We start from the raw sequence: 23,582 nt of genomic DNA on the forward strand, positions 1-23,582 counted from the left end.
ACAATGTGAATCAACTTCTTGCTGAGGAAATTATGCCATGGCTGGGATCTGAACACATGACCCTCTGTTTCAAAGGTGAGGGTCAGAACCACTAGACCACAACGCTACAATATATACATGGAAATGTTTCCTCAACTGGCTAAACACAAAGAAATTAACCATAAAGAAATGCATTCGTTGTCATGACAAAATAAATTAAAAAGCATAATGTAAATATTAACGAAAAAAAGACACATCACATGTTTACAATTTTCATTTCCTTCTTCGGTGTTTTTTATCCATATATGAACAATATGTATAAAAATCTATCATTTCCCATAAAAAATTATTGAGGCAGTATTAACTAGTATTTATCACCAGTATTACTAGACCCACTCCTGCTAATCCTGTTTATGATATCAACTAATGATTTAAAGCTCCTCTTGTGAAAGACCTGCAAAGTGTGAACGGACCATTAGGGTGAATCTTGTTACATACCATGAGCCTTATTGGATGATTCTGAGCTCGGTAGACGGGGTCGGTCACATATATTACTGCGTTCTCTTTCAATCTCCCATCACTGTAGAAATTGGAGTCCTTTTGTACGAACAATAGGAAAATAAACAATTTCAGTCAAAATCATATCCCCATAAATGGTAGCAAAGAAAATTTCCAAGTAAAGCATATAACATATCTAATATATGATGAGCTCAATTGCAAAAAGGGGTTTGATCCATTTTTCATCAAATTTGATTTTTTTTTTGTCTCAATGTATAGGGTTTTAGTAGCTCTCTAAGATGATACCAAAGAAAAGTTGAAATTCACATTAAAAAGTGAACAAAATTGGCAAAGAAAAATCACCTTTTTAGATCCATTTCAGTTTGTTTGCAAAAGGGGCTAGATCCACAAAGGTAATTTTTGGAGAAAAAAAAAATATGCAGACAGGCAGAATTCTCTTATACCCAATTTTATGTTCACATGGTAGGGTATTTTATCATGACAATTTAGTTTCGCGTAAGAATATTGCAATATGGTAGAATAAAAAAACAAAACTCTAAATCAATTGGCACCTGAATATCTTAATAATACCATCAAATTATACACACCCTCTCGTAATCTTCGTTCAATCACTGACACATGCAGACTTTGCATTCCCTTGTCAAAACTCTCCTCTGCCGAAAAACGTTTTGCTGTAGCAGCTGCCAAGACTTGGAATGCTATCCCTCTTTCAATAAGAAATGCTTCCAGTGTTCTTGGCTTCAAATCTTCCCTTAAGACATAACTTTTTCCTCAATAATGAATTTCCCTTTTTATCTTGAATATTGTAGTTGTTAAATTATTATTCATACATTGTACGCGCTATGGTACTTTTTGTTTTTAGCGCCTCTAAATATCCATTATTATTATAATTATTATTATAAAAAAAAAAATTCTTGGAATGGTCTGACGTGGATCTAACCCCTTTTGCAAATAAATACTTCTTGAATGTTTTCATTTGAATATCATTCATGTATCACCATGCAATCTTCCATTTGTTATCAAAGGTGAATTTCAATGAACATTTTAACCAATTATTGAATGTAAACGTATAAGTAAAACATGGAATGCAGACCTGCCAACCTCTGGGAATGAAAAACTGTATTCTGTGAAAAAAAAACTGTATTTTCAAAAAAAAAAAAATCCTGTTTATGATATCAACTAATGATTTAAAGCTCCTCTTGTGAAAGACCTGCAAAGTGTGAACGGACCATTAGGGTGAATCTTGTTACATACCATGAGCCTTATTGGATGATTCTGAGCTCGGTAGACGGGGTCGGTCACATATATTACTGCGTTCTCTTTCAATCTCCCATCACTGTGTATTTCATAATAAAATACTTGGCGCACTCGCTCATCGCGGCGCTCAAGCTGCATGCAAGCTAAAATGCGCACTGCTCTTGCAGATGGAAAAAAAATATATATTAAAACATGTGTATATCTTCACCCTGGTTTTAACAAAATGATTGAAAAAAAAAAAAGTTACCTGAAATTACATTGATCTAATAACCATGTTTGTGACGTTTTATGAAATAGAGACATATAGAGATTATTTTTCTCAATAAATTACGATTTAGTAAAAAAAAAAATTATTTTAATTATTATTTTTTTTTGCAAAAACGTACTAAATACGGCTAAAACGTACTGGTTGGCAGGTCTGGGAATGTTAAAGGCTTGCTGGGGAAATTTCATTATATTGTAAATACAATGGCTTTTAACTCAGTAAATAAAATCGCATTGATCGATCCTTCTGATAAGTCTGAAAAAAAATCTATGAACCAGCAGGATTTGAAGCTCTCATCTACGGATTGCCAGTCAGCATATAACTAGGTTGAAAGCCATAAGTTGTATTTACAATATAATGAAACTTCCCCAGCAAGCCTTTAACATTCCTATTCATCGTCCATGGTGGACTAATATAAGAATGCATGTCAGATTGAATCAGGGGAACGGAGGGCTTTGTTCTTATTTCATCGTGACTGTGCCATGGACCAGTGATGGCCCGGTGGTACAGCCGCTGACCGGCAATCAGTAGATGAGAGGTTCAAATCCTGCTGGTTCCTCGATTTTTTTTTTGACTTATCAAATAGATCGATCAATGTGATCTTATTTACTGGATTGAAAGCCAATAAATTGTATTACATATACTACACTACAAATTGGACGCATCCAAGAATGACACATCAATGGTAACTCTGGGCCCCGTCTTACAATGAGTTATGATTGATCTGATCAATCAAAACTATGGACGACCAGCAACGTAAACATCTATTATGCATGTTTGTTCAAAATATTTTCTAGCTATGATGTAAATTCATGCATTCATTATTTTCTTGAAAATTCACCGTGCTTCTCTTTGCATACAAAAGACATTGTGCAATTTTTTTAAAGAAAAAAGTTATGACACTGATGGATTTCCATAGAGTTATGATTGATCGTAACTCTTTGTAAGACGGGCCCAGGCTTCGCGATCTGACATGAGAATTGGGTAATCATGTAAGAAATTATTTGTATCCTACATATATGTAATTAATAAAATTTAAAGGTCTCCGTCCTCTTGTTTTATGAGGGAGGCGCAACAAAAAGTACATCAGAAATAACTTCCTTCTCACTACGAAAACAGTGACCAGCAAATCTCGTACTACAGTTAATTACTGAGGAGGAGATAGGTGGGATTTCTTGCAGAAGGAAAAGACGCCATGGCTGGGACTTGAACCCACGTCCCTCTGATTGAAAGACGAGAGTCGTGACCACTAGACCACGGCACCCCCTGACAGAAGTTATAAGCTACTGTGAATCCTTGCGCTCGATTGGCTGGGAGCTAATTAGTCAGTGAATACACCATGAAGTCCTCTCCATGGTCTTGTTTCACAAAGATTTAAGTATGACTTTAAGTCACACTTTAATGCTGACACGTACATGATATGCAACGCGCGATCTTATTGATCACTACGCAGTAGTGCGCATCCTCTTGGCATGATCTGACCAATGTGGTCATGCCTTTTATGCCGCACGCAACGAGGCATTTAAGTGCGACTCTGATTAGGGGGTGTTGCAAGAAAATATTTGCAATCGATTGCAAATATTCTGTTGCAATCTTACAACTGATAGATCAAGTTTAATTGTAGCAAAGGAGATCACACTCCATGTTTCGAGAAGCAGATTAGAAATCAATCACAGATTTGCAATTAATTGCAGGATATATGATTGATTTAGGCTCAAATAATAGACCTGCAATTGATCGCAAGTTTCTTGCAGCACCCGATATGTCATACAGTACTCTTTGTGAAGCCCCCTGTAGTAATAACAAACTTAGCAAATTAAATTGAATGATTCCTGTGACTTTAAAGAGAAATTCCAGTATTTGCAGTAAACACTGATTTCATGAGAAAGTCTGTAAAACAAGGCTTAATTGTCAGTATATCATCGAGGATCTAGATCTGGTACAGTTACATAAACTGAACTTTGTGAAATCTTGAAATCTACGCTGAAAAATGTTCACACTGAAGATCACCAACACAGATAGGCACACGTGGGACAGTGTATTATTATTGCTAAAATAAAGACCCGACGGAAGTGACCGAATCCGCGCTTATTTTGCTTATTTCTCAGCAATTACACAATTTCTTCCAGAATCCTTTGGCACATATTTTTTATTCATACAAACAGACACTTAGGTGGTCATTATATTAGATTCTGTAAAAAGTCATTTTTAGATCGTTACCAAAACTGGAATTTATCTTTAAAGTTGTTATTGTAAATTTGTTATCGTAAGTTTTATGACACCCTCCATGGGTCTTACCGATTCTTCTGCATCGTCGAGGTGGTAGTCCGCAGTCCCAAGTTGGCTGATCGTACGCATCAACATCCCGTAACCTCTATCAGCAAAGTTCCCTCGGCTTCCTGTAACAAATCACGAAGGGTAAAATATTGGATTTCTGTTAACCCTAGTGAAATAGGCCTGGAGCAGATCATGGATTTTCCATAAGGGGGAAATAAAGCCTTCACTCTTGGATGAAGGTTAGTTATGTCACAAAAGATTTGACAAGAAAAAAAAAAGGGTTTCATTTCAGCATGCCCCATATTTTCCATCCGAATATCTTTTTATTGCTGTCAAAAGGAGAGATCCATCACTGAGGTAGGCTCTCAGTACAAAAATAATAAATAATAATACAGGATTTGTATCGCGCACATACATGTATCCACCTTGCTAGGTACTCCTGTCGGTACCCATTAAACTCCCCCGGGTTGAGTGCAGCACAATGTGGGTAAATTTCTTTGGAATGGAACCCATGTCCTTCAGAATGAAAGACAAGAGTCTTAACCACTAGACCACGACGCCCCACAAAGGGGCATTAAAACTTTTCCCACCAGCAGCGATGTATAGTGCCACTTAAAGTCCTCAACAAATTTAATCTGGCCAGTTTCTGAACCCATAATGCAACATTTTGTGCAGCATATTCCTTTAAATAACCTCACATCTGAAAACCAATACAAATTCATTCTGCCGACCCATTTTATAAAACAAATGATGCACGACGTGAATTGAAATGAATGAATGGAAGATACATGTATCTTACTAGGGGTTGGTGAGGTTCGCATCCAAATCCGAAAACCAAAACAAATTCATTCGACCGACCCATTTTATAAAACAAATGATGCAAGATGTGAATTGAAATGAATGAATGGAAGATTTCTTATTAGGGGTTGGTGAGGTTTGCATCCAAATTCATTCTACCGACCCATTTTATAAAACAAATGATGCATGATGTGAATTGAAATGAATGAATGGAAGATATCTTACTACGGGTTGGTGAGGTTTGCATCCCAGTCCGAAAAACAATACAAATTCATTCTGCCGACCGTTCTTATAAAACCAATGATGCACGATGTGAATTGAAATGAATGAATGGAAGATATCTTACTACGGGTTGGTGAGGTTTGCATCCCAGTCCGAAAAACAATACAAATTCATTCTGCCGACCGTTCTTATAAAACCAATAATGCACGTTGTGGAAATGAAATAAGATATCTTACTAGAGGTTGGTGAGGTTTGCATCCAATCAGAAAACCAGTCCTCAAGGAGCTCATAGTCGACTTTGATCTTTACCGATGTTGTGTCGTCCATGTCTGTATCTGTCAGTCTTGTGATGCATTTATCAAGGACAAAACGACAGACACCTGAAATAAAAAAAGATCAAGTTACAGAATTCATTATCATTTCAAAATGATTTAAGCATTGGGATTCACCATGTGAATAGTCGTGAATAGGAATGATGGGTTTGGTGTAATAAATGTAAGAAAATGAAAGAGGTATAGAGGAATTGAGAGGCATAAAGGCAAATAGTAGAGTGGTAATTAGTACAGTATCATTTCTTGGACACAAGTTCTGAAGAGAGAGAAATATTCAGATGAGACTGGGAGATAAAAAGGAAAAAAAAATGGTTGATTGAAGTAGGCAAGTGGGGATGATGTTTGTAATAATGGTGATGATGATGGTGGTGATGAAGATGGTGGTGATGATGATGATGGTGGTGATGATGGTGATGATGATGGTGGGGATGATAATGATTGTGGTGATGATGATGATGATGGTGATGATGATGCTTGTGGTGATGATGATGGTAATGATGATGATGATGGTGATTATGATGGTGATGATGATGTTGGTGATGATGATGATGGTGATGATGATTGTAATAATGGTGTTGATGAAGATGACGGTCATGATAATGATGATGATGGTGGTGGTGATGATGCTGATGATGATGTTGATGACAATGGTGATGATGATGGCGATACTGATAATGATGATGACAGTGGTGCTTGTGATGACGATGACAATGTGACTTACCTGGCATAGTTGTGATGAGTTTCCTCATGGGGGTAGTTTTGTTTGCTCCTTCGCCGGTAGAGTGAGTCATCAGATACCGCCACTTCTCTTGTGATAACAGAGTTACGGCAACCATTCTATTGGCCAAAAAAAAAATTCATTCAAATTAATTATTTATCAGGAAGCATTGTGGTGTGCTTGTAAAATAAAATTTACATTCTAACAGTGCTTTTAATAGTACATGTAGCTAATCAAAATCATTGCAAAGATATGTTCCACTGCAACCTACTCATGATTACAGATAGAATGGTCCAAGCAATTCCTTCTCTTCACATCGCACTCTAAGAACTCCGTTTTGATTGGCTGCTGAGGCATGATACCATGGTGATGGGGCTCAGCAGCCAATCAAAATCATGGTTACATGGTAAGCTTATGCTCTACTGCAACCTACTCATGATTATGGATAGCATGGTCCAAGCAAGTTCTTCTCTTCGAATCAAATTCTAAGAACTTGATATTTATCAATATATGTTTGTTATATGTTTGTATTTTTGTTGTAGGGCCTCCAAGGACAACATTATACCAATTACTGATGGAGCCACCCTACTAAAAAAAGACTTATAAATAAATAAATAAATAAATTTATTGGCTGTTGAGTCAGTTTACCATGGCAATGGGGATCGCCAGCCAATCAAAATCATGTTTACATGGCAGAATATAAGTGCCACTTACTCATGACCATTACGGATAGCATGGTCCAAGCAATTCCTCCCCTTCGCGTCACACTCAAAGAACTTGATTTGATCCTGATCCTGCTCAAAGAGCATCTCCACAATCAGAATATTCCCTATCTTACAAGCATACATCAATGGGGTCATCTGCACAAGGTCAAAGGTCAACAAGGTCATTACAAATGGTACAAGTTGGAGGTAAGATAATCATTTAGCAATCATTTCATGAGCATGGAAGCAGACTTCAAGAAAATTTCTTACTTTATAGGCGTTACATAAACAGGGTCATCTACACGAGGTCAAACAAGGTCATTACAAATTACGAGTATTTGAAGATGCATTAGTAGTTGGTGTTACATGTATTTCCTGGCTAATTAGTTCTAAGCCAATTAGATAAATGGGCTTCAGTGAAAATCACTATTTGTTCATTGAAATGCTATTTGATTTTTTAAAGGAAAAGTCCACCCCAATAAAAATTTTATTTGAATAAAAAGACAAAAATCCAACAAGCGTAACACTGGAAATTTTATCAAAATCGGATGTATAATAACAAAGTTATGAAATCTTCAACTTTCACTTAATTTAGCAAAATAGTTATATGCACATCCTGGTCGGTATGCAAATGATGTGATCAGTAAAAATTGAAATATTGTATAATTCAAACAATAAAGACAAAAGAAAACTTCGGTGATGGACATCACTGAATCTCCCATTTGCACGTCACTGCATTGTGCATATAAAGCGAAACCTTAAAATGTCATAGCTTTATTTTACATCCAATTTTGATGAAATTTTCAGCATTACGCTTGTTTGATTTTTCTCTTTTGATTCAAAGCAACATTTTTGCTGGGGTAGACTTGACATTTAAGTGATGATAATAAAAAATGACTTACCCCTTTATTGTCTTGAATCGTCACAAGTGACTTGTCAGTCTTCAGGAGAAGCTTGGTGGTTAGTTTATGGCCTTTTTTGATCGAAAGATGAAGAGGTGTTTGTCCTAAACTATTCCTAATCAATCAAAGAAAAGAATGATTGAGTGACTTGTCTGTCTTTAGAATAAGGTAATTGGTGAGTTTATTACCCATATTGAAAGCAAGATGAAGAAGTGTTTGTCCTAAACTATTCCTAATCAATCAAAGAAAACAATCATTGAGTGACTTGTCTGTCTTTAGAATAAGGTAATTGGTGAGCTTATTACCCATATTGAAAACAAGATGAAGTGGTGTTTGTTCTAAAACATTCCTAATCAATCAAAGAAAACAATCATTGTGATGAGTGACTTGTCTGTCTTGAGAAGAAGCTGGGTGGTTATTATTTTATGAGCAAGATGAAGTGGTGTTTGTTCAAAAGTATTCCTAGTCAATCAAAGAAAAGAATCATGATGATGATGATGATGAGTGACTTGTCTATCTTGGCGACTAGTTTATGAGCCCTTTTGAAAGCTAGATGAAGCGGTGTTTGTCCTAAACTATTCACAACCAATAAAAAAAAAGAATCATTGTGATGCGTGACTAAACAGTCTTCAGGAGAAGCTTGGCGGTTATTAGTTTATGAGCCCTTTTGAAAGCAATATGAAGTAGTGTTTGTCCTAAACTATTCCTAATCACTCAAAGAAAACAACAGTGATGAGTGACTTGTCTATCTTTAGAAGAAACTGGGCGGTTATTAGTTTATGAGCCCTTTTGAAAGCAATATGAAGTGTTTGTCCTAAAATATTCCTAATCACTCAAAAAAAACCATCATTGTGATGATTCCTAGTCAATCAAAGAAAACAATCATTGTGGTGAGTAACGGGTCTGTCTTGAGAACAAATTAAGTGGTAAGTTTACAACTCATTTCGAAAGCAAGAAGAAGTGTTTGTCCTAAACTTTTCCTGATCACTCAAAGAAAACAATCATTGTGGTGAGTAACGGGTCTGTCTTGAGAACAAATTAAGTGGTAAGTTTACAACTCATTTCGAAAGCAAGAAGAAGTGTTTGTCCTAAACTTTTCCTGATCACTCAAAGAAAACAATCATTGTGGTGAGTAACGGGTCTGTCTTGAGAACAAATTAAGTGGTAAGTTTACAACTCATTTCGAAAGCAAGAAGAAGTGTTTGTCCTAAACTTTTCCTGATCACTCAAAGAAAACAATCATTGTGGTGAGTAACGGGTCTGTCTTGAGAACAAATTAAGTGGTAAGTTTACAACTCATTTCGAAAGCAAGAAGAAGTGTTTGTCCTAAACTTTTCCTGATCACTCAAAGAAAACAATCATTGTGGTGAGTAACGGGTCTGTCTTGAGAACAAATTAAGTGGTAAGTTTACAACTCATTTCGAAAGCAAGAAGAAGTGTTTGTCCTAAACTTTTCCTGATCACTCAAAGAAAACAATCATTGTGGTGAGTAACGGGTCTGTCTTGAGAACAAATTAAGTGGTAAGTTTACAACTCATTTCGAAAGCAAGAAGAAGTGTTTGTCCTAAACTTTTCCTGATCACTCAAAGAAAACAATCATTGTGGTGAGTAACGGGTCTGTCTTGAGAACAAATTAAGTGGTAAGTTTACAACTCATTTCGAAAGCAAGAAGAAGTGTTTGTCCTAAACTTTTCCTGATCACTCAAAGAAAACAATCATTGTGGTGAGTAACGGGTCTGTCTTGAGAACAAATTAAGTGGTAAGTTTACAACTCATTTCGAAAGCAAGAAGAAGTGTTTGTCCTAAACTTTTCCTGATCACTCAAAGAAAACAATCATTGTGGTGAGTAACGGGTCTGTCTTGAGAACAAATTAAGTGGTAAGTTTACAACCCATTTCGAAAGCAAGAAGAAGTGTTTGTCCTAAACTTTTCCTGATCACTCAAAGAAAACAATCATTGTGGTGAGTAACGGGTCTGTCTTGAGAACAAATTAAGTGGTAAGTTTACAACCCATTTCGAAAGCAAGAAGAAGTGTTTGTCCTAAACTTTTCCTGATCACTCAAAGAAAACAATCATTGTGGTGAGTAACGGGTCTGTCTTGAGAACAAATTAAGTGGTAAGTTTACAACCCATTTCGAAAGCAAGAAGAAGTGTTTGTCCTAAACTTTTCCTGATCACTCAAAGAAAACAATCATTGTGGTGAGTAACGGGTCTGTCTTGAGAACAAATTAAGTGGTAAGTTTACAACCCATTTCGAAAGCAAGAAGAAGTGTTTGTCCTAAACTTTTCCTGATCACTCAAAGAAAACAATCATTGTAGTGAGTAACGGGTCTGTCTTGAGAACAAATTAAGTGGTAAGTTTACAACCCATTTCGAAAGCAAGAAGAAGTGTTTGTCCTAAACTTTTCCTGATCACTCAAAGAAAACAATCATTGTGGTGAGTAACGGGTCTGTCTTGAGAACAAATTAAGTGGTAAGTTTACAACCCACTTCGAAAGCAAGAAGAAGTGTTTGTCCTAAACTATTCCTAATCAATCAAAGAAAAGAATCATTGTGATGAGTGACTTGTCTGTCTGAGAATAAGTTATGTGGTGAGAAATGTCTTCAGGTAAGACATCAACAGTCAACTCATTAGTACAGTCAGTAAAACTCTTACTAGGGTTCTCAGAATGCATACTGGATTAAGCATAATTTTAGATGCAATCTGCATAAATGGGTCAAAACTAGTATACAGGCACAAACCTTTGGTTTTCAAAATTCGCATAGTGCACATTGCAAAGTCTGAAGTAGTGAGACTAGACTCACTACATGTATGTACTGTGGCTGCCTCTTATTTGACAGACAGACGGAAAGTTTCGGGTCTACAGTAGTCTTTACTCCAGACAGGGTGTAATTGGCTAGAGTGTCCAATTTGAGTCTGCGCTTGCAGACTAGTCCAAAACTACAGATTCAAAGTCATTTCGGCCTACAAGTTTGAAAATAATCCTATCTTACTGTTCACAGAGTCTGACATCATCATCGTCCTGGTTCTTCAGGATAGCTTTGGCCGTGTCTAAATGACCCCCCTGGGCGATCAGGTGCATGATACTGTTATCTTGGGAGTCTTTCAGATGGAGAGAACGCCTGTGCCATGATGCAAACTCCAATAGACTCCTACATGTACATAAGAATGAAAACATGAATTGATGACATTGTAACTGAGGGGTTATGGATCAAGATACAGGCATTTATTTAAACTGGGTTCCAAAAGAAACTGATCAAACTTTACAAGGGCGCTTCTCAAATTTCACTCAGTCAAAATGAACAATATTTTTACACAGGCTAGCTTCAATAATCTTTACTACACATATGTCAATAATTAAGAGATTGGTTCAATCACAGAGAGGTTATAGCCCCTCAAATCAATTGGTTTCAGAACCCAAAGTCATGAAATGGCAAAAGAACAACCACTGAAAATGAGATGCGATTAAACAAACTTCCCACTTTATCACACATTTCCTTCACAGGCCACTTTAAGTGAATGGCTTGATCTCAAAGAAGCAACAGGAAGTCAAAATAAAAATGTTAAATGACTAGAAGAATCACACAGGAACAGATCCCCGGGAATGTCCCGGTAAGCGAGGGATAATCTGAACTCAGCGTTTTTCTGTGTGTGTCTGAGTTAGATACACAGAGACACGCTCCGTGTTCAGATTATCCCCCACTTACCGGGACATCTTCGGGGGGGGGGGGGGGGGTGTTGTATGCTGCTATGTGATTGTTACAGTCATTTAAAATTTTGATGTTAATTTCCTATAGCTTCTTTTTTGATTGAGCCAAGCACTAAAACATGCCAGTGAAGACATGTATAGTAAACTCAGAAGTTTGATTAGTCATGTCTCAATTTCAATGGTCTCTCTTTTGCCACTTTGCATGTTTCGTGACTTTGGATTCTGAAAACAATTGATGTGATAGGCTACACTCTCTCTGTGATTGAAGGAATCTCTTACTGTGCTTAGTAAAGATTACTGTATAGAAACCATGTTATTCAAAATAGTAAATGGGCTACATGGCAAAATGGATGTAGACCAAATGTGACCAGCGACTCCAAAACCACCAATAAGTCGCTAGGGAAGGTTCTCTGTAATAGTCAAAATAGTAAATTGGTCTTCAAAAAGCCAAAATTTAAAAATTGGCTTAATTAATATCTCAAAATTCATTTTGGTCAAGTTATTGTTGGTTTTGGGGTGGAAAAGGAAAGTAGAAAAACTGGATTTATTCCGATACTTACTCTGTCTGTCCTTTGGCTGCACAGAGCAGGATAATCTTCTCCATCTCCATAGATTCACATCCTGTACTGATGTCATCAAACCGGTTTAGCAACTCCTACAAGAGAGAGTTAAAGGTAAAAGAAAGTAGTTGCAGCAAACAATAATTTCATGAGAAAGTCTTTGAAATCAAGGTGAATGCCACCATATTATCATATATCTATTTCTGGTACATTGAAATCACCTCATCTTTGTGAAATCATGAAATCTATGCTAAAAACGGATAATTCTGATGATCACTAACAAAAAAAGGCATATGCGGGACGATGTATTAATATTATTTGGAATAATACCGGACATTTTATGAAATTCCGTGCTTATTTTGCTCATTTCTGAGCAATTACACATTTTCCTCCACAGTCATTTGGCACATATTTTCTATCTATACATTCTTACACTTGGGTGGTCATTTTATTGGATTCTGTTTGGACTCATTTTGAGAACGTTACCACAACTGGTGTTTATCTTTAAAATTATAAACACAAACAAACTTCCAAAGAAATTTACAAACAATTCTTCTCTAAATCAGGGAGGAAGATTTGGATCCTTTCTACATTAAATTTCAAGAAACTAACTTGATTTTAAGGCATTTAATCTATTCAGTATACTTCTACATAAAATTTCCTGTCAATCCATACCAAATTCCGTCAGATTTTTTTTTATGTGTCTACTTTAAGGACAATGTAAAGGTACTCGGTAAAAATGTCAGCAGTATCTAGGACGCTTCTTGACTCTGCTGGTGGTGGTATACGGTCCTATGACATTTGCTACGGCGACAACTGCTCCGCTGTAAATTCCACACACTAAAGGAATGACCAACTTAAACCCTGGATATATTACTATACCCTATCATAAAACTAACACAAAACCCCTATTCCAAACCTAACCCAATTGTCGGCAGAGCAAATGTCGTATCACCTGGTATACAAATGATAGAGGTAAAAAAAAGTCACAGGTAAAAGCAAACTGAACGTATTACCAATGTCATAATTGGTATCTTTAAAACATGATACATAGATGAATAAATTAGACATACCTGAAGCACCAAAGAAAGATTTTTTTCGACTGAGATCCATTTGATGAGTTCAATCAGGATGGATGAATCTTTGATGTGTTTGAGAAGGACAACCAGGCTATCGCTAGATCCTTTCAAAGCAGTGAACTTCAGCAGAGATGGAGATCCGTCAACTTCGTAGTCATTTAAATTTAGTTTCACCTCCTTGTCATGACTGAAAATAAAATATAAATAATAATATTAATAAAAACGGCATAGGCCTATTTACCCAGGGTAGCCACTTCAGTTGCGAAAAATGTTCTCCCAATGGGCCTGCCCTGCAATTATTATTACCCCGACTATAGAGTACCGAAGTGATGATGTCACAAAAAACTTTTTTAGCATTTTAGATACCATATTTTGGTAGAGCATGATGAAAAACCCCCACTACCAAAATTTGGTGGGAATCGGTCCATTGGGGCCTTAGATATGACCTCACGAATACATAATTAGCCCCATTGAAGTCAATGTATTATTGGTCTGGTTTTAAATATTAGGAACCAGGTCAATGATACATTGACTTCAATGGGGCTAATTATGTATTCATGAGGTCATATCTTGGGGCCCCATGGACCGATTCCCACCAAATTTGGATTGTGGGGGTTTTTCATCATGCTCTACAAAAAGTATGGTATCAAAAACCCTGAAATGCTAAAAGTGAAAACTGATGACATCACACTTCCATACTCTATAGCCTAGGCGCTCAAGCATGCAAGGAATTTCTTCCTACCGGGTACCCATTCACCTCACATAGGTTGAGTGCAGCACAATGTAGATGAGTTTCTTGCTGAAGGAAATTACGCCATGGCTGGGATTCGAACCCACGTCCCTCAGATTGACAGATTAAAGTCATAACCACTAGACTACGACACACCCACATATATAGGGAAACCAATATTTATATCAAAACAAGTAGGCCTATAGAGTATACTTACATGTAGTTCTTCTTTAGTACGAACACATAACTTAGCAACTGGTATGAAATAATGTTATTCATTAATGAAAACGACCAACGTCAGCGTTCATCCGGTCTGACATATCAGACCATTTTAGTCAAAATATCGATGGTGAGATTTTTCACAGAAAATGAAAGAACAAGTCATACTCTATACATAGTTAACTTTCTATCCATCGATTTATTTTAGTTTCGGAGAAAAGAGAGCATTTTCAAGACAATGGCATAAATCTGATTGGAAACGTGTACTGCGGCAGAGCAAACAACAGCTGCGTGCATTTAATGAGCAAACATGCGGTCAGCAAACCTTTCTATCCGTATGCATTGACTTTGCAGATGAAAGAATGTTACCACAGTTTGCGTGTATTGAAAATGCAATCAGGACTGGTGTATTCCCTATGATCTTTTTTTTGCACAGGGGAAATGTAAACCGCTTTAACTAAAATTACAATCATGTACAGTATTTCATTTGTGATATTTTCTCCTATTCTCAGTACTGTGTAAAAATTGAAATATCGATGTCAAGCAAATATCTAGCTTTTCCAACTATGTAGTTTTTCTGGCAATAAAAATATCGTACGGCTGGGGACAAAAATGTGGAGATTACAGTAAACTTTTAATTCATTTTTGTCTGAAACGGGTTTGCGATGTCGTATCTGTGATACAACGGTGCGGATGTACAGTACTGAGTAATTCTTGTTTATTACACACACACATACCTTTGATACATGATGCATATTTCTTCTGTGACTTCGGCATAATTTCCCCTGCAGGCATAGTGCAGAGGCGTCAGCCCTTTTGAATTCTTTGCATCGAGGAGTAGAGGGCAAAGGTCGTGGAGCATATGGAGGATATCGAGGTGTCCCTGTTTGCAGGCAGTGTGCATGATGGTAGATCCGTAGCGAGACTTGACGTCCAGAAGATAATTGGCAGAGGCATTTTCTTTCTGATCTTCTGGACTTACTGAAAAAATTATCAATAAAGAAATAAAATGTTATAATGATACTAAACTGTGGAGGATATCTAGATGTCTGTTTGCAGGCCGTGTGCATGATGGTAGATTCGTAGCGAGACTTGACGTCCAGGAGATAATTGGCAGACACACCCTCCTTTTGATCTTCTGGACTTACTGAAAAAATTTATCAATAAAGAAATAAAATGTTATAATGATACTAAACTGTGGAGGATATCTAGATGTCTGTTTGCAGGCCGTGTGCATGATGGTAGATCCGTAGCGAGACTTGACGTCCAGGAGATAATTGGCAGAGGCACCCTCCTTTTGATCTTCTGGACTTACTGAAAAAATTCATCAATAAAAAAATAAAATGTTATAATGATAATACATGTAGGCTGTGGAAGATATCAAGGTGTTTGTGTGCATGATGGTTGATTCGTAGCGAGACTTGACATCTAGGAGATAATTGGCAGACGCATCCTCTTTCTGATCCTCTGGACTTACTGAAAAAAATTGTCGATAAAGAAGAGAAAGAGAGTATATGAATGATATCAAGATGTCAGTATGAAGGCCGTATGGATGACTGACTTGATGGTAGATCCATGTACGTAGCGAGACTTGACGTTGAGGAGATAATTGGCAGACGCACCCTCTTTCTGATCTTCTGGGCTTACTGAAAATAGTAATTAATGAAGAAGAGAAATATATATTCTAGACTGTGAGAGATAGCAAGAAAAAAGGCTATGAACCATGCAAAAATTTTGCAGAATTGCTGCGATATTGATCGATTGCGCTCCGAAACAGAATAAAAATGGTTGCACCCATGCATGGGGATTACAATGCTTCAGGCTGATAAATTCAAGCGAGACAAGGCAAAAGCGATTTTGTGTCTCGCCCAATTTTTGAAAATAACCAGAAATATCTTGATTTGCTAGGGCACGCAACAGAATTGTATCGAAACCATGACGTGTTTCCTCCGTTTAAGAAATACCCCACCAGGTTATAACACAGGAACCCCTTTGCCCTGCGTGTTATGTCAATGGGAGCTCAAGTGGGGTATATTCGACACCCCACTTTCAGTTTTTGGGAGAGTTTCATTTCTCTCTTTTAAACTGGGGAGGGGTGGACTGACAGCTGATAAGAGCTGATAACACACAGCAACCAATGATGACCACAGCGAGTGAAGTTGGATTGCAGCTGTCCACCTTACGTAAAAGTATAAACAAACTTTTAAGAGCTTCCTGGCCCTTCCTGGCTGACAGAAATCTAGGAATGATTAATTTGTATTCTATTTGTTTTAGGACATTGGCATATCGAAATTTAGATGAAGATCAAAATGGAAGTTTGAACGATGCAAAATGACCCACAATTGGCGAAATTAGAATAAGTAAAACAAAAGAAGTTCTGGAATATTGCATGTCTCTCTTCCTCTCTCCCTGCCAGTGCTGCCAGGCAGTGAGGGTCACTGTGAAATGACTGGGATGGAATAACACTTGTCATAAGACTACGTAAACTTTAATGTTGACCTCAAAATGAACTTTGACCATACCATGTGACCGCCCAACACAATAGCATGCAGGTCCCTACATCTACCATCCAAGTTTGGTTGAAAAGTGATTTACGGTTGCAGAGTTATATGTCATAAGAGAGTCTTGCACGAAAACTTTAATGTTGACCTGAAAATGACCTTTGACCTTACCATGTGACCTCCGACTGCAGCATGACATCCTGGGGAGCGTTTCATCAATATTTTCATCCGACAAGTTGTCAGATCTGACATCTTTCCTTGATTCTGATTGGCTGAGAGGCACTGTTCCTATGGTAACTGTCGGATAAACTGGTACTTGTCGGATAAAATGTCCGACAAGTCCTTTCATGAAACGCCCCCAAGGTCTCATAACTACATCGACAATACAAGTTTTTGTGAAAAGTGACTTGCGGTTGCGGAGTTAGGTGTCATAAGAGAGTCTTGCATGTAAACTTTAACGTTGACCTGAAAATGACCTTTGACCTTACCATGTGACCTTCGACTGCAGCATAACATGCAGGTCCCGCAAGCCCATCTACCATCCAAGTTTGGTTGAAAAGTGACTTACAGTTGTTGAATTATGTGTCAGAAGGTTTGTGACGGACGGACAATGGACGACATTTGGATCCCTAAGTCTCGCCTTCACCTCTGGTGTGCGAGACAAAAATTGAGAATTCCTGCTCAGTAATATTATTTTCATAGCTACTTGCTTGATTTATGGTTTGGAAAAATCGTATCATGTAAAAGTTTTAATATATAGATCAAGATAAGGAAATTGAAGTCTGAAAGTGCTTGATATTCTCGGTCTTTGGTGACACTGAATTTTTCTATGTTTTCTTTATTTTAGTGGTCCACTGGTCTGGAAGAAATTGCACCGGTGACTGATGGCTTTGGGCAGGCACCATTGAACCATCAGAGTTCGACTCAGGCCTACTTTAAATATCGATATTTTATTATTGTAGAGTATGAAAATGAATAGAAAATTAATGATTGTTGCCAATTTGAGGTTGCCATTTTGATGAACAAATGATGATTAATCTCGACCCCATGAAGCTATGTATCTTTAGAAATTAAATACCTACCACAGAGCATACAGCACCTGATCAGCATCTCATTACCCGTCTTGATAACCTCGTGGAGCACCGTCTTCTGATAGATGTTCTGAGCCAACAAAATCTGCAAATAACCGAGAAAAAAGTATTGCATTATAGGCTACTTATTTGGACTAAATTCTGATCAGGGGAGTCTTTCATCAACATTTGCGTCTGACAAGTTGTCTGATCTGGGGCCTGTTGCAGAAAGAGTTGCGTTTAAACGCAAGTACAAAAATCAATCGCAAGTCCCAAATGCGCGCTGTTGATTGGTTGAAAATCAAGTTGCGCATAATTTTTAGAGTTGCGATTGATTGCAACTCTTTCTGCAACGGGCCCCTGACATCCGTTCTTGATTTTGATTGGCTGAGATGCACGGATCGCATGGTAAATTTCGGATAAAACAGTACTTGTCGGATAAAACGTCTGACAATTCCTTTCATGAAATGCTCCCCAGGGGGAGTGTTTCAACAACATTATTGTCCGACAAGTTGTCAGATCTGACAACTTTTCTTGATTTTGATTGGCTGGGAAGCACTGTTACTATGACAACTGTCGGGTAAAACAGGACTTGTCGGATGAAATGTCCCACAAGAGCTAGCTTTCATGAAACGCTCCCCAGAGCAACTCAAATATAGTTAAATTTGGACTTACACTGGAATATATAGAATAATTTTTTTAAATTCCCCCCCCAAAAAAATCAACTGATACTGTTTTTAATATCCTCAAAAGCAAGTGTGCCCAATATCGCATCAAAATTAGAGCTAAATATTTGATTTTCTTCCAAAAACACTCTGGCCCGTCGCCTCTAAATTGATGCTTGTTACCGAGGATACAGAACCAATGAGTTCTCATTTTTGTTTTGATTAATGTATATAACAGTGGGCTCATTAATGCCGTAACCTTAGTAACGGTTGATAATTTTGCTCCTATTATACGCTTTCTCAATATACTCGCTGAATTAAGCTTAATTGATGATGAAATCTGTGTGAACCATGGTTTTAAACCACTACTTCAAAACCACCTTTGACAAATTCGAGCCTCCATGTCCATTAAGGGATGGGAAAAGGGTGTATGGGGGGGGGGGGGGGGCGGGGGAGGTGCCAAGGACCCTATCTAGGTCAATTTATTCATATATATATATATATTTTTTTTTTATCGGGAGGGGGGGGAGGTGCCAAGGACCCTATCTAGATCAATTTATTCATATATTTTTTTTGTGTTTTTTTTTCGGGAGGGGGGGGGGGAGGAAGGAACATTGCTTCAATTTAGTGGTGACCTTTGTCCTTTCTCGCATACATTCGTAATTCCGAAGCTTCGTTATTCCGAAGGTTCGGATATTCCGAAGGTTCATTATTCCGAAGGTTCGTATTTCCGAAGGTTCGTAATTCCGAAGGTTCGTTAGTCCGAAAACGAAATGAGGTTCGTTATTCCGAAGGTTCGTTAATCCGAAAAAGAAATGAGGTTCGTAATTCCGAAGGTTCGTTAGTCCGAAAACTAAATGATTAACTAACCTTATTTCGTTTTCGGACTAACGAACCTTCGGAACATCGAACCTTATTTCGTTTTCAGATTATTGAACCTTCGGAATAACGCCACAAATGTTCGGATTAACGAACCCTTTTACGTTTTCGGATTAACGAACATCGAGGTATAGGCAATTTACGTGTTTCGGAATTACGAACCTTCGGAATAAAGAACCTTCGGAATTACGAACCTTTGGAATTACGAAGTGTAACCGTCCTTTCTTACCTTCCGCATGTCACATCCTCTATGCTGACAGCCCGAAAGGAATCGCAAAGCGTACTTGACGTTGCCTTTTTTCAGGATGATGTAGAGGGGGGTGTTCTTGGCGGCATTGACGGCGAGGGGATTGGCTCCGTGCTTCAGAAGCAAGAGGGCGCTCTCAAACTGACCGTTGTGGCAGAGGATGTTGAGAAGGTTTGAATTGACCCTTCCAAACTTGACTGGTTGCTGTGTAGAGGGAACAGAATGAAAAGAGGTTTATTTCTTTCACAAGCCTAGCTCACACTTTTATGTTCTCAAGCTGCATATTGCTGCATTAGGGGAAAGCAGCAATACGCTGCCTAAAGTACCACACTCTACGCAGAAAAATGTTCGGTTGCAAACACACATTTGCGTACAAGCTCATATAAAGTTGCACATCATAAAACACAGTGATCCAAGTTAAAGCAAAGGAACAGTAAATACATGTACATGTAAATCAAAGCAGTAATAATTGCACACTCTAAATTGGCAATGCAATAAAACGAAATAACTATTTAAAATACAAAATGGCATATTTTCATATGAATTTTGCCTTCAATATTCATTTTGACCCATGTTACATGTATATCCATATTTCTCTTTTTCAAGTATGAAAAGAAATACAAATTCACCAATTATTGCCAATTTAGGGAACAAAGGTAAATAAATCTTGGCAATGTCATCAATACCTACATCCACTCGGATATGTGGATGTGAGAGTAGAGCTCTGACCACCATCTTCTGACTGGCAAATTGGCAACACATTGAAAATAATGAAATCACTGTTTAAAAATGCAAATTGGCAACAATTTCCTAAAATTCTTCATTCTCATTCATTTAGACTCACACATTTCCATTTTTTTTTCAAAGTATGAAAATAACAAGTGGAATGCCTCTGGCTGTCTCACCTGCATCACGCGATTCAATATAGCAGCAGTGCTGACGTTGAAAACTACTATAAAATAATTATTCACAAAAAACACCATTCATATAATGATACAATACTAAGTTCATTGATATTTGACCTTGATCATGTGACCTAAAACTTGTCAGTGATACTTGATTACCTACCCCTTTATCCACATTTTATACACTATATCTATAAACTTTGAAAGTTATGACAGCAATCTAATAATTACCTCTAAAATGGCAAAATTTCAATGACCTTAAATGACCTTTGACATTAGTCATGTGATCTGAAACTCGCACAAGATGTTCAGTGATACTTGGTTACTCTAATGTCCACGTTTTATGAACTAGACCAATACACTTACAGAGATATGATGGTAATTCAACAAATACCTCCAACATGGCCAAAGTTCGTTGACCTTAAGGACGTTCCACAGTTAAAGTGAAATCCATGTCATTTTCACCAAACTTTGCACATAGATACTTTAGAACCTTAATATTCGAAATATGCAAAAATTAACACAGGTCCATGTGCTTGATTTTTTGCTATAGAACTTCAAAGTTCACCCAAATTGATGTTCTTAAGAATTGCGCATTTAAAAGAATTTGGCATTTTTAGACCGCCCAAGATTACTACAATGAGTTTAAACCTGTATTACTCAGTCAAAATACATGAAAAAGTCATCAAATTTCGCAAGAGAGTTAATAATTGTATCGTTAGAATGGAGAATATATTTATAGTGCTATTTGTTTGCAATTTTAAGTTTAACAGCACTGTCAGTTCTTAAAAATGGCGTAAAAGATAACAAAATCCCAATCTAAAAAATGTGAAATTTCAGTAACAAACTACAAAAGTACAATAAATGCTGCACTTTATTCAAAATCCATGTCATTTTCACCAAAATTTGTAGAGTTGTAGAGGAAGGTATACATAAGAGGAACAAACATTAAAAAATAGGGCTTCATGTGCTTGTTTTTAAACTATCAGCAATTTTATTAGAGCAAATGTGCTTTTTAGAACACCAAAAATGCGCCGAATGCTTTGTATCTATGTGAAGAAAAAATCAAAACCACTCTACCATTTATTCAAACTCGGGGTAATATTCGTGATTCTTGGCAGCACTGCAGGGTAAAGTATTTTGAAATTGTAGAGAATCTTTTTTTGAATGGTCCATGGAATAATTCAATATTTTAGCTTCATGAAATAACGCATCGGATCTGCAGTTAAAGTGCAGAAGATGTGAAAAATCAGCACATACCCGCAGCTAATTAATCACCTGTTCATCCATTGTGACGTCAGCGCGCAGAGTGTAAACTATGCGCAGATCATAATGCGCACAAACATAACTGTGGAACGTCCTTAAATGACTTTTGACCTTGGTCATGTGACCTGAAACTAGGACGGGATGTTCAAAGATACCTGATTACTCTTACGGCCAAGTTTCATGAATCAAATCTATAAACTTTCAAAGTTATGATGGTAATTCAGCAGATACCCCATTATAGCCAAAATTCATTGACCTTTTACGTTGGTCATGTGACCTGAAATTCGCACAGGATGTTTAGTGATACTTGATTACTTTTATGTCCAAGTTTTATGAACTAGACCAATAAACTTTCAAAGTTATGATGGTAATTCAACAAATACCCCCAATTTGGCCAAAGTTCATTGACCCTAAATGACCTTTGACCTTAATCATGTGACCTGAAACTTGCACAGGATGTTCAGTGATACTTGATTACTATTATGTCCAAGTTTCATGAATCAGATCCATAAACTTTCAAAGTTATGATGGTAATTCAACAGATACCCCCATTTTGGCCAAAGTTCATTGACCCTAAATGACCTTTGACCTTGGTCATGTGACCTGAAACTCAAGCAGGATGTTCAGTAATACTTGATTAACCTTATGTCCAAGTTTCATGAACTAGGTCCATATATTTCTAAGTTATAATGACATTTCAAAAACTTAACCTTAGGTTAAGATTTTGATGTTAATTCCCCCAACATGGTCTAAGTTCATTGACCCTAAATGACCTTTGACCTTGGTCATGTGACCTGAAACTCAAACAGAATGTTCAGTAATACTTGATTAACTTTATGGCCAAGTTTCATGAACTAGGTCCATATACTTTCTAAGTTATGTTGTCATTTCAAAAACTTAACCTTAGGTTAAGATTTGGTGTTGACGCCGCCGCCGTTGGGAAAAGCGGCGCCTATAGTCTCACTCTGCTATGGAGGTGAGACAAAAATAAAATCACTAATTATTGCCAAATTAGGGAACAAAGGTAGATAAATCTTGGCAATACCATCATTACTTACATCCACTCGGATATCTGGATGTGAGAGTAGAGCTCTGACCATCATCTTCTGACCGTCAAATTTACACGCGAGCTGTAGAGGAGTTTGACCTTGATTGTCCTTGACATTCACCTGCACCTTATTAGCAACCAACAGTTCAACCAACTGAGCTTTATCCTTTGCCTGGTGGAAATATAAAAAGGTTTCATATCCTCAAATTGGCAATTCCAATAATAATAATCATTAAAATAATAACAATTTCATTTAATTGCATTTCATGTGATGGCCTCAAAATGCAGCGTTTCTCATCACAATCCCTGAGTGAATGGGTGCACAGACATGGGGTACCATTTTTTTTGTTCAATCTGAAAATAACTGGCGGAGGTTTTTCCCAAAATCACATATTTCTTTCAAATTTTTGTGAGATTTTTGGCACACTTTACTCATAAGAATGATAGGAACATTATCAAATGAAAATTGTTGTGAAATAAAAAGAAATTCATGTTAAATCTTAACTTACATAGTTAGGTGTGTAGACGTGGGGTCCACCTTCACACATTGTTATACATCGTTTTTATGTATTTTTTCATATATTGATCTCTGAATGAAAAATAAATGTCACTAGCCATCACCAAACCAACAATAAGTCGTCAGGGAAATTTCTCTGTAAAAAGCAAAAGATACATTTTGTACTAAAAAAAGAAAATGTAAAAATTAGCTTATCTCAAAGAATAATTATTA

At 37.1% G+C, this 23,582-nt stretch overlaps 1 protein-coding gene across 1 annotated transcript in view; it reads right to left on the reverse strand.

Moving 5' to 3' along the window:
* The window catches only part of LOC129263436 (transient receptor potential cation channel subfamily A member 1 homolog), a 46,741-nt gene that overhangs the window by 16,657 nt on the left and 6,502 nt on the right, over positions 1–23,582 (reverse strand). The window contains exons 5-17 of the mRNA XM_064100820.1: positions 22,863–23,024; positions 19,616–19,837; positions 17,855–17,948; positions 15,009–15,252; positions 13,317–13,509; positions 12,244–12,338; positions 10,968–11,126; positions 7,974–8,088; positions 7,082–7,227; positions 6,371–6,486; positions 5,554–5,697; positions 4,319–4,419; positions 478–576 (exon numbers count right to left, since the gene is read on the reverse strand). Coding sequence (XP_063956890.1) covers positions 478–576; positions 4,319–4,419; positions 5,554–5,697; positions 6,371–6,486; positions 7,082–7,227; positions 7,974–8,088; positions 10,968–11,126; positions 12,244–12,338; positions 13,317–13,509; positions 15,009–15,252; positions 17,855–17,948; positions 19,616–19,837; positions 22,863–23,024 — 1,890 coding nt within the window. The remainder of the gene's footprint in view (positions 1–477; positions 577–4,318; positions 4,420–5,553; positions 5,698–6,370; positions 6,487–7,081; positions 7,228–7,973; positions 8,089–10,967; positions 11,127–12,243; positions 12,339–13,316; positions 13,510–15,008; positions 15,253–17,854; positions 17,949–19,615; positions 19,838–22,862; positions 23,025–23,582) is intronic.

This window comes from Lytechinus pictus, chromosome 6, assembly GCF_037042905.1.
Source record: "Lytechinus pictus isolate F3 Inbred chromosome 6, Lp3.0, whole genome shotgun sequence".
NCBI classification, from domain to species: domain Eukaryota; kingdom Metazoa; phylum Echinodermata; class Echinoidea; order Temnopleuroida; family Toxopneustidae; genus Lytechinus; species Lytechinus pictus.